Source organism: Staurois parvus, unplaced genomic scaffold (genome assembly GCF_062004578.1).
Source record: "Staurois parvus isolate SC_StPar_1 unplaced genomic scaffold, SC_StPar_1.0 ptg001011l, whole genome shotgun sequence".
Lineage (NCBI taxonomy): Eukaryota > Metazoa > Chordata > Amphibia > Anura > Ranidae > Staurois > Staurois parvus.
Window position 1 is genome coordinate 369,007 of NW_028318807.1, and position 13,943 is coordinate 382,949.

The 13,943-nt window shown below is 43.3% G+C and overlaps 1 protein-coding gene across 1 annotated transcript; it reads right to left on the minus strand.

The window, feature by feature from the left end:
• Window positions 1-393: 393 nt before the first annotated feature.
• On the minus strand, window positions 394-12,420 carry LOC149441223 (uncharacterized). The gene is made up of 3 exons (XM_089657602.1): window positions 12,298-12,420; window positions 12,038-12,179; window positions 394-533 (listed from the first exon to the last, which is right to left on the minus strand). Exons 1-3 carry the CDS (start codon window positions 12,418-12,420, stop codon window positions 394-396), a joined length of 405 nt encoding a protein of 134 aa, XP_089513728.1.
• Window positions 12,421-13,943: the final 1,523 nt, after the last annotated feature.

Here is a 13,943-nt window from a genome sequence, read left to right on the forward strand (position 1 = left end):
GGGCCGTGCTCTCGAGAGTGCTGCCTTTGTCTGTTGGTATCTGCAAGCGCAGGAACTTTTGTGCCCGCATTGCAGATGCCGGGGCTGTGCGGTGTCAGGCTGACTGCCGTGGCCCGGAACATCCCTAAGGGAGGTTCGCACCTCTCCATGGAGAGGTGTGAACCTCTCTGTGGAAAACTATCTTCCTCCCTCTGGCCCAGCCAGATGGGGGAATATAAGTGACAGTAGTCACACCTCTTATCCTGCACAGCCTGGCTTCAAAGAGCCATGACAGGATGAGAGGTGGAGGGGGATGAAGGTGAGCCAAGGGGGGATCGGGACATCTGTCACGCCGTGACAGATATAAAAAGAATTTGTGTAAATACTAGCCAGAGGCAAGGCAGACAAAAATCTTTAATAGCCGACATCCAGTTTATAGAAGATGATCTGCAGGATCATGAAGCAATGCTTAAGAGAAAATGAATGGATAAAGCTGCAGAACTTAATCTTAAGATCCTTGATCAGCTCATGAAGATTTTGAAGGATATGCCAGCCTATGACATGAAAGCGGATGCTTTTCATAATACAGAGGTTTTTGAAATTTTGTGAAATAACTTTTGCCTGAATGAGGAGGAAAGAAATGTTTTCTTCAGATTATGGTTTCCCAGCTTTATGGCATGTGGATTCACCAAAACCCCATATATTAATGAGGATGACGTGGAAATTCATTACAATGCATCAGACCGATTGCGTCAGTTATTGCTATGTACAACTGGGGAGGAAACTCCTTCCCTGGAAATCTTAGACTCCTTAAGAGCTACAATCAATGATGATCCTTTTGATTGTAAAAATAGATTTTCCAAAGTATACAAAATGATATCTAATTTGGCTAATGAGAGTTCTGCTATGATAAAAGCTTTTGTTAAAAATGTAAGTATCTATATCCAGCATCTATTATTTGCTGCCGGAAAAAATGATTTAGATCAAGCAGCCAAAGTTATAGATACAGTTAGCAGACAAATTAAACTAAACAATCAGAAGATGGAAAGTGTAGCTATTCAAAATGGAGATCAGAGAGAGACCACGTGCTTGGCCACACCCAATTATGGTGATGAACATGTCACAGGCAGACCTAGGGTCTCAGAGCAGACAGGAAATACCATTTGTTTCTATTGTAAATGATTTAGTTGTTTGAAAAGAGATTGTGTTCAATATGTATTAGATTTACAAAGAAACACTTTGGAATTAGAAAATGAAAATACAATTTCTGAACAATCTGCTCCTCCATGTTCCAACAATAGTTTGTATGAGTTGCCTTATGCCTCAGAAGTCAAAGAGATCAGTTCACTGAGTGTCAACAACAGCTTGAACAATATGGTACACAGTGCTGTTGTCATTAATAGGAATTGTTTATATTGCCATTTCCAAAATTAGAGTCAGGATCAAATTGAGATTCTTCTCCTTTACCGTTAGAATATGTTGCTCCAATTTTATTGGATGAAAGTGGAAGGCCATATGTACAGGGTGTATTGAATGGCAGGAACATAATGTTTTTAGTAGGTACAGGAGCTGAACCAAATTACCTGTAAATGCCAATTCTCCAAAATGCAATTTACTCGATTTTAGTGGAAAATGTAGTTTAGTTGCGAGGAAAGTTTCTAATGTGACTTTTGAGATTCCAGGATTTTTGAAAACTAACAGAAACATCTGATATTGTCATGGTGCACAGAACATTCTTGGTATTGATGTGATTAGTAAACTCAATTTGATAATTGATTTATGTACTTCAACGTTATGGAGAGATCCATCTAGGCCCAAATCAACGTTAATTGATTCTTCCATGTATAGTAATGTTGGAAGTATTTGTACAGCAACTGCTGACATGTCTTCAGATCATAAATGGCCCCATACAGGAACCAATCTTGAATTGGAACAATTGGTTAGGTCACATAAAGATTTTTGGAGTCAAAGCAAAAATGATGCAGGTTTGTTTACAGATTTTGAAGCTGACATTGAAGGTAGAGACCCTAAGCCTCAACCTCAATACAAATTGCCATTAGAATCAATGAATCCAATTTCTTCCATTATAGAAGAGTCTTTACAGCAAGAAAGCACAATCAGTGGTGAATAATTGTATTTGGCCTATCAAGAAAGCTGATAACTCATATTCTTTATCAGTTGATTTCAGGACATTGAACAAATGCATCACAAATAACAAATCTATTATTCCTGATTTTAACACAATGTCACATCTGGATGCCAAGGTCAAAATATTCTCAGTACTTGAAATCACCAATAGCCATTTTTCAGTACCAGTAGCTAAGAGCTGTCAATATAAACTTGCCTTTAGCTTCAACAAAGAAACGTATACATTCACAAGGCTAGTCCCAGGCTTGGATGTAAGTGATGGAATTGTTCATGAGTATTTGGGAAAAATATTAGCTAAATTCTCTAAGCCAGAATGTATTGTCCAGCATGTAGGCACGCTTCTCTTGTCTACACAAAATATAACTGAACATATCACTCTTTTGTCTGAGATATTTACTTTGTTACAAACATCAGGATTGCAATTGAATACAGAGAAAGTTCAGTTGATGAAAAGACAGGTGGAATTCCTTCATATGCAAATTAGTCATGGACAGAGACAGTTATTACAAGAAAAAGTTACAACTATTTCTGCTTATCCAATTCCAACAAATCGCAAGGCTTTGCATCAGTTTTTGAATGAAGTAAATCATTAAAATCTCATAAGGGTATGCGCTAAATATATATATATATATATATATCACCATATATTAAGTGTCCAAAACAAAATCTAAATATTCTCTTTGACTTCATAACACTGTGAATAATCCACCACCAAATGAATTAAATGAACTCACCAGAGCTATATGCTGATCAAATTATAGAGCAGCAGTAGCTCTGGGAGCGGTGAATGAACGATGTCCAGATATTAGATGTGGTAATTCTTAATCACGTCCAGGTAATCAATAATGGTGAACAGTAGGAGGGATAACGTATCACTACCAAGAGCAGTACTCTGCAGCCAAGGATCTCATGATGAGTCTCTCCATTTAATTCCATACCTTCATATATGCATGAATCACACTCAGGGACAAAGGAAAAAGCATGATGGTGCAGTACGTTTAAAACATATGTAAATTTAATAAAAGCTCAAACAACTCACAAAAAAGGTGTCCAGACAGACACCAGCTTAAACAGCAATGAGGTGATGAACGATCCCCGCTCACCGCGGATCACCTCCGACAAACACTGGGAAAAGAACGTTCTGACATCAACATCGAGTAGGCCACGCCCAACGCGTTTCGTCAACACGACATCATCAAGGGGCTGGACCTTTCTTATAGTCTGTGAATATATATATCTATGTGGAGATATATATATATATATATATATATATATATATATATCTTGGGTTTTTCACTCAGACTCTGAGGGGAGGGAAGAAGACTAATTCATCTGTTGTCATTTATCATTGTGGGACTACAAGAGAATACCAGCCCACTTTTAGGAGATAGTGGGGGCTGAATTGCTCCTTTTTTAGAGCAGAACAAAGACTTTGGACACACACTTTTTTTGGAAGCAAGGCTAAGAGAGCCTGCTTATTGACACCACACACATACACAATTACATATAATATTTATCTCAAGAACAGAACTATATTTTTGGACATTATTTAAACATTCTGTATTCCAATATTTTTTTTCTAATTTTATGCAATTATTATTAAATACATTTTTGAGTTTATGTAAGAGTTGGAAGGACTTTCTATTTTGAACTTTTCTCACCAATACAAGTTAATAAAATATAAAGACAATACGGTATTTTACACAATGTGTAACATATATAATGATACAATGTATCTCTCTCCTCCATTCAGAGAGAGAAAATAAGGGGGTGGGCTTCATAGTGACTGATCACTGTGATAGCCAATCAGGGGCTATCACAGCGATCAAGTGACCCAGAATTGAGAGTTCCAGGACCCGGGGCTCTCACTGACACCCCGGTCTCTGTGTTGGGAATGCGACGTGCGGTGTGCTCCCAGCACAAAGACAGGTACACAAATTAGTGGACACACGGAAAAAATCCCAGGTCTGGTCTGAGAGGTCACTACTTTGCCTGCGCTCGACATCAGGGGGTTAAACCAACACTATGAAACCAGCCATTGATTTAAAATGGGAAATTCTGCATTTGGCCTTTAGATGGCGCTAAGTATCCTAGAAATTCTCACCATCCAATAGACAAATGTGGTATTTTCCATGTGAAATGGATGGAAACCCTTCAAGCAGTTCAGCAAAGATCCTCCTACCATTGGTCCCCCCATCCCATTCACACAGAAGGAATGGACTGTACCGGCACTTCTACCTGGGGGAGTTGTTGTTCCATTTATTAATAGACTCCTAAATGTCAGGAGACGATTATTTATTGTATTTATTATTAATACTTCCCTACCCGGCCAATTCTGACATTCCGACATGTAAAAGTCATTATTTGCTGGGAAATGACTGAGAGCCCCCAAATATTATATATAAGCAGAGACTCTGGAGAGTAACATGGTTGTTGTGTTGTCGCATTGTATTTGTGCAGCTTTTTTTTAATGTACATTTTTTAGAAAAGAAACTTTACCTAATGTTAGTGCAGCAAACACAATATAATACTGTTTTGGGGTAAAAGATGATGTTATGCCAAGTAAATAGATACCTAACATGTCACACTTTAAAATTACAAATGCCAGTGGAATGGCGCCAAACTACGGGGCCTAAATACCCCTCATAGGTGTCACTCAGGTTACCAGTGTAGAGTTACACAGGAGGTCTGATGCCGGAATTATCGCTCTCACTCTGACATTTCCAGCCATACCTGTGTGGAGACACGTGTGGTGAGAACACCGTTTACAATGCGTGGTGGACTTCTGTATGTGTTAGCCTTTGTGTGCAAACACAGGGGGGGGGGGTGCTTTCATTTTTTAATTATTTCTTTTTTTTCTATTGTTACTCTGTCCCAATTTTTTTATTACTTTTATTGCTATCAGACAGGTTCTCTTTACTGCGACATCTGCAGTCTATTGGACCCCAGATCCCAATCTGACCTTAAAAACATCCGATCAAACCAAGATCAGTTCATTCTGATGCTTTCACAAGCTGGAAATGGCTTGTTTACATCTGAGTGACTCTGGAAGTGACACAATCCTCGTTGCTTCTACATCCACGGGGGATCCTTTATCCAGATTACAGATCACCTCCTCATAGACTGTTAATAGGTTGGTCTGACAAGAACGATCTTTTCCCATAAATCCATGCTGGTTACTACTAATGATACTATGTTCATCAGCAAATTCTTGGGTATGGTCCCTTATCATCCCTCCAATAGTTTACAAACTATTGATGTTAGGCTGACTGGCTTGGAGTTTCCAGATATATATCTCGGTCCTTTCTGGAATACTGGAACCACGTTAGATTTTCACCAATCTGCTGCCACCATTCCGGTCAGTAAGCTTTCCTAAAGATGAGGAATGACAGTCTATCAATGACCTGGCTACATTCTTTGAGGACTCTCAGATGCAAACCATCTGGTCCTGGTGATTCATTCACATTTATTTTTTCGACCTTCTAGTCTTTTGTAATGGACCGCTACACTGACCACTGATAAAAGGGAATGTTTCTCCAATTGGTCACAAAATGTAAGGGACCACTACACTGACCACTGATATAATAGGGTCCTTCTCCCATTGGTCATCAATGTCAGGGACCACTACACTGACCACTGATATAAGGGGGTCCTTCTCCCATTGGTCACCAATGTAAGGGACAAATACAATGACCACTTGGGATGATCTCTGGGTTTAGTTGTCGGAGAGTAGGGATGAGACGACAGTACAAACCAAACTTTGCCTGTTCCGGTCCCGTGTTTTGCAGGAGCCGATCATCACACATAGAAGAAACATTTCTACCACTTCTATATATAACAGCTTCCCGCTGTCACTGGTGCCTGAGGAAGACATGGAGGGGTACAGCGGCCACACCCCCAGGAATCAGTGATGTCATTGGGAATCCCTGCCATGTAAGGAAGGGGGCGGGGATAGCAGTGACATCACTGACCAAATATGGTCACTGGTCACATTTGGGTAATAAGGTCCCACCATCCCTGTCCCTTCACTTATGTAGATGATGACAGTTTAGGGAGCTGTCATTGGGCTGGTGCTATTGTCGGGTACTATATACCCCATAGTCATTCACATGAGGGAATGGTATATGGGGGCCCCATTATTAAAGGGGGGTTCCAGAATCCAATATGACCCCCACCCACAGATCCCCACAGCCACCAGCCAAGGTGACAAGATGCTTTGCCTGAGGGAATCCCCCCTGGTAAGGTGACCCCCATGTTGTGGACATGTGGCCTGGTATGGATCAGGAGGGGGGGCACACTACAGCCCCCCTCTGCACTCTGTATGGTGGGCTGTATATGATATACTGCTGACCCCCGCACTCTGTGCCGTTATTGAAGGGTGTGAGGTGTCACCGAGGAGCAATGTTCTATATTGAAGTTTGCCGTCATTGCACCGACACACACAATAGTTTTTGTTCAATAAATGTTTTATTATAATTTTACATTTAACAAGATTGAAGCATAAAGATCAGGAAATAGTAAAGAAAGGAATCCGATTGGTCAGGGAGATCCCTTGTCTGGAATGTGGGGGCGGAGTCATTATTATTGGTGTACAATACAATACACAACGTGTTCCATTATTATAACAAAGTATTGTAGAAAAGATCCCAACATAGAAAATGGGGGAAAGGAGGAAATAAAGGCGGATATGAAGGGGAATCTGTGTACGGGGAACACCTTAACAATCACCACCATTTTATTCTCCAGGGCCTCTGATGTCACAGAATAGATGTTTGGGGGGTTATCTCATCTTCAGGACCAAAATCTGCATTTTCCCATGTGTGCAAAATCATGCAGAAACAGCTCTGGCAGTGAGAGGGTTAATGTGGGCTAGATGGGATCACTCTGCTGGGGTGACATTAGAGCTCCCCCTAGCTGCAGCCTGGTAATAACATTGCTGGGAGGTCTCTTCATTTCTCTGCTCCATACTTCCCATCTTTATAGAAACGTCTCCTGACATTTGGGGGTCTATTCATAGAATGTTTGTATAGCAATTCCCTCAGTGAGAGTTCATGTCCATTCCTCCTGTGTGAATGGGGGAACCAATGTTATTAGGATCACATCTGAGCTGCTGGAATGTCTTCCATTGATGGAAAATACATTGAAAACTTCTTCTCCTGCCATCAATGGCCAACCCGGTCCCACACTTCATCCATGTCTTTGGGGGCCTCTGATCTCCTTATGAACTGTTTCTTCCATGATGGTCAGCCATGGAGTATATCTGAGGTGTATATCAGGGTGTGCTTCTTCCCCACATGAGACCTGGGATGTCCAGCAACATTCATCTAGAAGACATTTCCCGCACTCAAGGCACTAATACACCTCCAGGGTTGTGTGGGACCCCTGATGTACAGGAAGATAGGACTTCAGTGAGGAACATTTCCCTCACTCAGGACAGGAAAGTGGCTTCTGCCGTGTGAGATCTCTGATGTCTGTAAAGTCTAGACTTATCTGAAAAACATTTCCCACACTCAGAACAGGAATACGGCTTCTTCACAGAGTGAGATTTCTGATGTGTGGAAAGATTGTACTTCTGTGAAAAACATTTCCCACACTCAGAACAGGAATATGGCTTCTTCCCGGTGTGAGATGTCTGATGTGTGTAAAGATTGGACTTATATGAAAAACATTTTTCACACTCACATCAGGAGTGTGGTTGTTCTCCTGTGTGAAGCCTTAGATCTGCAGGAAAAAGCCCCTCTAAGTGTAGCCCCCCTAATACATTTCTTGGTATACAAGGCAGGCCCCTCCCATAATGTCACAGTAAGCAGGCTCATCAGTAACACATCACAGGGAAGAAGATCTCCAATCTCCTTGACAAAGGAGCACACGACTATTACAGACATTGCACATGCTCAGAAACATGGTGCTTTCCTCCCAGGTGATGTCATTACGCCAGCACTGCAGTCCACAGTGTTTTCCAGCTGTGTGTGGGATGTCTGCTGGCCGCCTTCCTCCCCCATAGACAGCGGCACACACCGATCTCTCTGGAGTTCTTCTTCCCTGTGATGTGTTATTGATGAGCATGCTTACTCTGACTTTATGGGAGGGGCCTGCCTTGTATACCAAGAAATGTATTAGGGGGGCTACACTTAGAGGGGCTTTTTACTGCTCCACTTGTCTTCTTTACATGAGTCAGTGTCTGCTACAAAGACAAGCTTGTCCCCCATGGATGGACTCTCACAGATGGACATTTCCCGCACTCAAGGCACTGATACACCTTGAGGATTATGTGGAACCCCTGATGTAAAGGAAGACAGGACTTCAGTGAGGAACATGTCCCTCACTCAGGACTGGAAAACTGGCTTCTCCCCTGTGTGAGATCTCTGATGTTTGTAAACACTGGATTTCTGTGAAAAACATTTCCCACACTCAGGACAGGAATACGGCTTCTCCCCTGTGTGAGATCTCTGATGTGTGTAAAGACTGGACTTCTGTGAAAAACATTTCCCGCACTCAGGACAGGAATACGACTTCTCCCCCGTGTGAGATATCTGATGTCTGTAAAGACTGGACTTCACTGAAAAACATTTCCCACACTCAGGACAAGAATACGGCTTCTCCCCTGTGTGAGATCTCTGATGACTATAAAGTTTGGACTTCTCTGAAAAGCATTTCCCGCACTCAGAACAGAAATATGGCTTCTCCCCTGTGTGAAATCTCTGATGTCTGTAAAGACTGGACTTGTCTGAAAAACATTTCCCGCACTCAGGACAAGAATACGGCTTCTCCCCCGTGTGAGATCTCTGATGACTATGAAGTTTGGACTTCACTAAAAAGCATTTCTCGCACTCAGGACAGGAATACGGCTTCTCCCCCGTGTGAGATCTCTGATGTGTGTACAGATGGGACTTCTCTGAAAAGCATTTCCCGCAGTCAGAACAGAAATATGGCTTCTCCCCAGTGTGAGATCTCTGATGTCTGTGAAGACTGGACTTAAGTGAAAAACATTTCCCGCACTCAGGACAAGAATACGGCTTCTCCCCCGTGTGAGAAGTTTTATGCTCATTAAGATAGAATTTAGAACAGAACTTCTTTCCACACTCAGTACAGGAGAAGCTCTTCCCTGTTGGAAGGCCGGCCCGGTCCCGCACAGTCTGAGGTTCCTCAGGATACAAGGAATCCGATGGTCCATCTACACTGGGTGGTGCCGGATGGACATTGGAGGGAGCCGGGTTTTCTCCTGGACTATACTGTGTGATGTCCTCATCTTCTACTTTCCAGTCTGGAGACAAAGTGAGACAATCCTCGGAGGTTTTCCTCATCTCCCGGCCATGGACTAAAATACAAAGACAAAGAGGATTACTAGACAGGAGCTGATTGGTTCCCCCAAACCAGGACTCCACCCACATCAGGCAGCTTGGTTTCTGAGGAGCTTACAATTCCACCCTCAAGGGAACTAGGAAATGGCTCCTCTGATCTCCTACCAGGTCATTTCTTTATTCATGGACCTTAGTCAGAGAGTGAGGAAACAACCAGAACTGTCTTTTATAGGAGGGACAGTGATGAGGGGATTATAGGACGAGGGTCCCCACCCCCTCTATCACTCATCGCCATCTTCCCAACACAAGAAGTACTGCACTTCCTTATTTAGTCCATGATTTAGTCATGAAGAACAGCGGGGCTGAGCCCCACCAGAGGTCAGAGAGTGAGGATGGGGGAGAACAACCACGATGAAGACTGGACTGATCCTGAAGACCACCATCATTGGGGTATTGACTCCTCCCTCATTATCACTTTCTGTTTAAGGGCCCAAAGATGGAGGATGTTATCACATTATTATCACCATGTAAAAGTCTGTACTCCAATCACATCATCCGATATAAAATGTCCAGCTGGGAGGAAATGGGGGGAACAAAAGAGAATCCATATTATGTGTATATATAGCAGTGGGGGGAGGGGGGAGAGAAGAAGTCAGGACTATGGAATGTACAACATAGAGAATATAGTGCAGGGGTCAGGAGTATGTAATGTACAACATAGAGTATATAGTGCAGGGGTCAGGAGTATGTAATGTACAACATAGGGTATATAGTGCAGGGGTCAGGAGTATGTAATGTACAACATAGAGTATATAGTGGAGGGGTCAGGAGTATGTAATGTACAACATAGAGTATATAGTGCAGGGGTCAGGAGTATGTAATGTACAACATAGAGTATATAGTGCAGGGGTCAGGAGTATGTAATGTACAACACAGAGTATATAGTGCAGGGGTCAGGAGTATGTAATGTACAACATAGAGTATACAGTGCAGGGGTCAGGAGTATGTAATGTACAACATAGAGTATATTGTGCAGGGGTCAGGAGTATGTAATGTACAACAGAGTATATAGTGCAGGGGTCAGGAGTATGTAATGTACAACATAGAGTATATAGTGCAGGGGTCAGGAGTATGTAATGTACAACATAGAGTATATAGTGCAGGGGTCAGGAGTATGTAATGTACAACATAGAGTATATAGTGCAGGGGTCAGGAGTATGTAATGTACAACATAGAGTATATAGTGTAGGGGTCAGGAGTATGTAATGTACAACATAGAGTATATAGTGCAGGGGTCAGGAGTATGTAATGTACAACACAGAATATATAGTGCAGGGGTCAGGAGTATGTAATGTACAATATAAATTATACAGTATAAGGGTCAGGACTCATAATATTGGTATTCAGTAATCAGTAGAAGATTAAATGTTTACTGTAGACAAGTTGCAGAGATCCCACACCGCTGCCTCCCATCTCCTGAGACTGCACTCAGTGACTTGGGTCTGAGACACTACAGACATATCCCTCCACCCGGCACAGCCAGCAGACCACAGAGCAAGGAACCCTGGGAGAAATGTTCTGTCAGAGATCTTATTAGACCCGGGCATGGGGTAGAAGATCCAAAGCACATAACCCAGGTCAAGCAACTGCCAGCTGAACCCCAGAATCTCCATAAATCCAGTCTAGATACATAAATTGTAGAGGAGAGAGAAGTGCGCCAGACTAAGTGCAGTAAGGAGTTAGCAGTTTATTGCACACAAGATTTACGTGACCGTACACATGCTGGTGTGAGAGGCCAGGGACACCTATCCAGAGCCTGGTTCTTACCCTGCACTGCTACTCTCTGGACACACACCTGCCCTCCATTCTCCTCCACTGGGACCCACAAAGGAGCACCAGCCACTACGTGAGCCTTGGCCCCTGGTACCATCTGCTCCAGATGTCCAGCCCAGATGATGTCCTTTTATCATTACTTGAGGCCTGATAATCACCCCCATCTTCTGAGTTTTTAAATCTTGAGTGCAATAAACTGTTAACTCCTTACTACACTTAGTCTGGCGCACTTCTCTCTCCTCCATTCTCTTCACACAGAGATCCGGTTTTCTCTAGAGCGTGCAGCCCCACGACGGTGTTTACATTGCAGCTATATACTGTATATATTTTTTAACCCCCCTCCTGCCCAGAACTACCTGAGTTACAAGACCCTCCACCTTCAGAACTATTAAAGCTGCATAACGCTTACTGAACCACCATATACTCATTTACTCCAGTTTTTCTCCCCCCTCTCTCCTCCCCCCTAGTCTTGCGGAGTAGTCCACATGTTCTCCTATAACTGAACTACCTCGATCTCCATAAACCTTTATGAATTGCATACCCACTACTACCTCTCCTGCGCCAATACCCCCTTCTGTCTGTCTCCAATACATAAATTGTGTCTGCAGCACAGAGAAGGAAGATTATCCGAGAGAAATCCAGGAATACAGGACGGGGAACACAGCTCAGGAAAGTGACCAGGGGATTACAGGCTGATATCACCCAGTCCCCGCCCTACTCTGGACCAATCAGTGAGCAGTATGGGTGGAGGAATGGATTTAGTGTTCATGACCCACCTGTGCTGATCTCTGTAGGAGTGTCCTCCTCTATAAATGTCCCCGTTATTCCATCCTCCTCCATAGACTGCTGATCATCCCTCACATACGCCTCTTCTTCTTCTGCTTTCACCTCAAATTCTATATCTATCAGATCTTCAACCTAAAACAAAATAATAATAGAAGAGCTCATCTGTAAAACATAAACTCCAATATTGTGACATCACATAACAAATAATCACTTCTATGAGTCCATGTTCTAGATGCTCCATCCCACCAACCTTGTAATGGTGACCTTCCTGTGTGGAATCCCGGGAATACAGAGGACGGGGACATCTCTCTGGGGGGTTCCTGGTATTAGGTGGCTCCATCATATCCTTGTGTCCTTCTGAAAACTCCTCCATCACTCCATACTCCTCATCCTCCTCTTTATACTCTTCTTTAACATCAATATTATCATCCCCGAGGATTCCACTCTGAAAGATATAATAAAACATTCATTGTAACAAACATGCTGTGTATAAATCACAACTACCAATAATTGTCATCATCTACCTGATGATGGTGAGGGATGGTGTGACCTTCCTGTGTGGAATCCCGGGAATACAGAGGACGGGGACATCTCTCTGGTGGGTTCCCATGACTGGATCCATCTGTAGGAAACACACACACTGACTGAATCCATTGTTTCTATGTGTTTATCAGATGATGGGGGATCTAGGTGGATCCTCCGTACTGCTCTCTCCTTTACAATAAAGTCTCCTCTTACCCGGTGATGTGAGGGGCGGCTGATTGTCCATCATGACGTCCTTGTAGAGATCCTTGTGTCCTTCTAAATACTCCCACTCCTCCATGGAGAAATAGACAGTGACACCCTGACACCTTATAGGAACCTGACACACACAATGATACAGTCACCATCCAGACACATCCCTTGTCTGTTACTGGAGAATGTCCCAGAATTCCCGGCACCGCTCACCTCTCCTGTCAGCAGCTCAGTGATCTCTCTGGTGACTTCTAGAATCTTCTTCTATCAGGGAGGGAGGTGGAGGCAATGTGATGTCATATGATCTCCAGACTTCACAGGAGGAAAACTCTACATCTGAACACAAATAGTCACATCAAATGATATTCCCAGAATCCTCCTCACCTCTCCATTCAGGTCTCCATTTTATTAAAGCCCCACTTCAGGCTGAGGTATAATTTCCCCCCACAGGACCCCCACACTACGCAGGGTATAAGGAATTCTGATGTAATTATACACAATGCAGGACCAACAGTCCCACTTTACATGTGAGGATACCAAGGGACCCCACATCCTAAGAGCATCAGGGAAAAAGACAAGATGAAGGGAGATTGGGAGGAGGAGCTGTGAGGTCAGTGTGATGTCATAGGATTCTCCGACTCTGGATGGAGGGACATTGGGAGGAGTTGTGAGGTCAGTGTGATGTCATAGGATTCTCTGACTCTGGATGGTGGGGACATTGGGAGGAGGGGCTGTGAGGTCAGTGTGATGTCATAGGATTCTCTGACTCTGGATGGAAGAACATTGGGAGGAGGAGCTGTGAGGTCAGTGTGATGTCATAGGATTATCTGACTCTGGATGGAGGGACATTAGGAGGAGTTGTGAGGTCAGTGTGATGTCATAGGATTCTCTGACTCTAGGATGGAGGGACATTGGGAGGAGGAGCTGTGAGGTCAGGGTGATGTCATAGGATTCTCTGACTCTGGATGGAGGGACATTGGGAGGAGGAGCTGTGAGGTCAGTGTGATGTCATAGGATTCTCTGACTCTGGATGGAGGGACATTGGGAGGAGGCGCTGTGAGGTCAGTGTGATGTCATAGGATTCTCAGACTCTGGATGGAGGGACATTTGGATGGGGAGATTTGAGGGGTCCTCTATATGAGGCTCCCATGCAAACCAAAT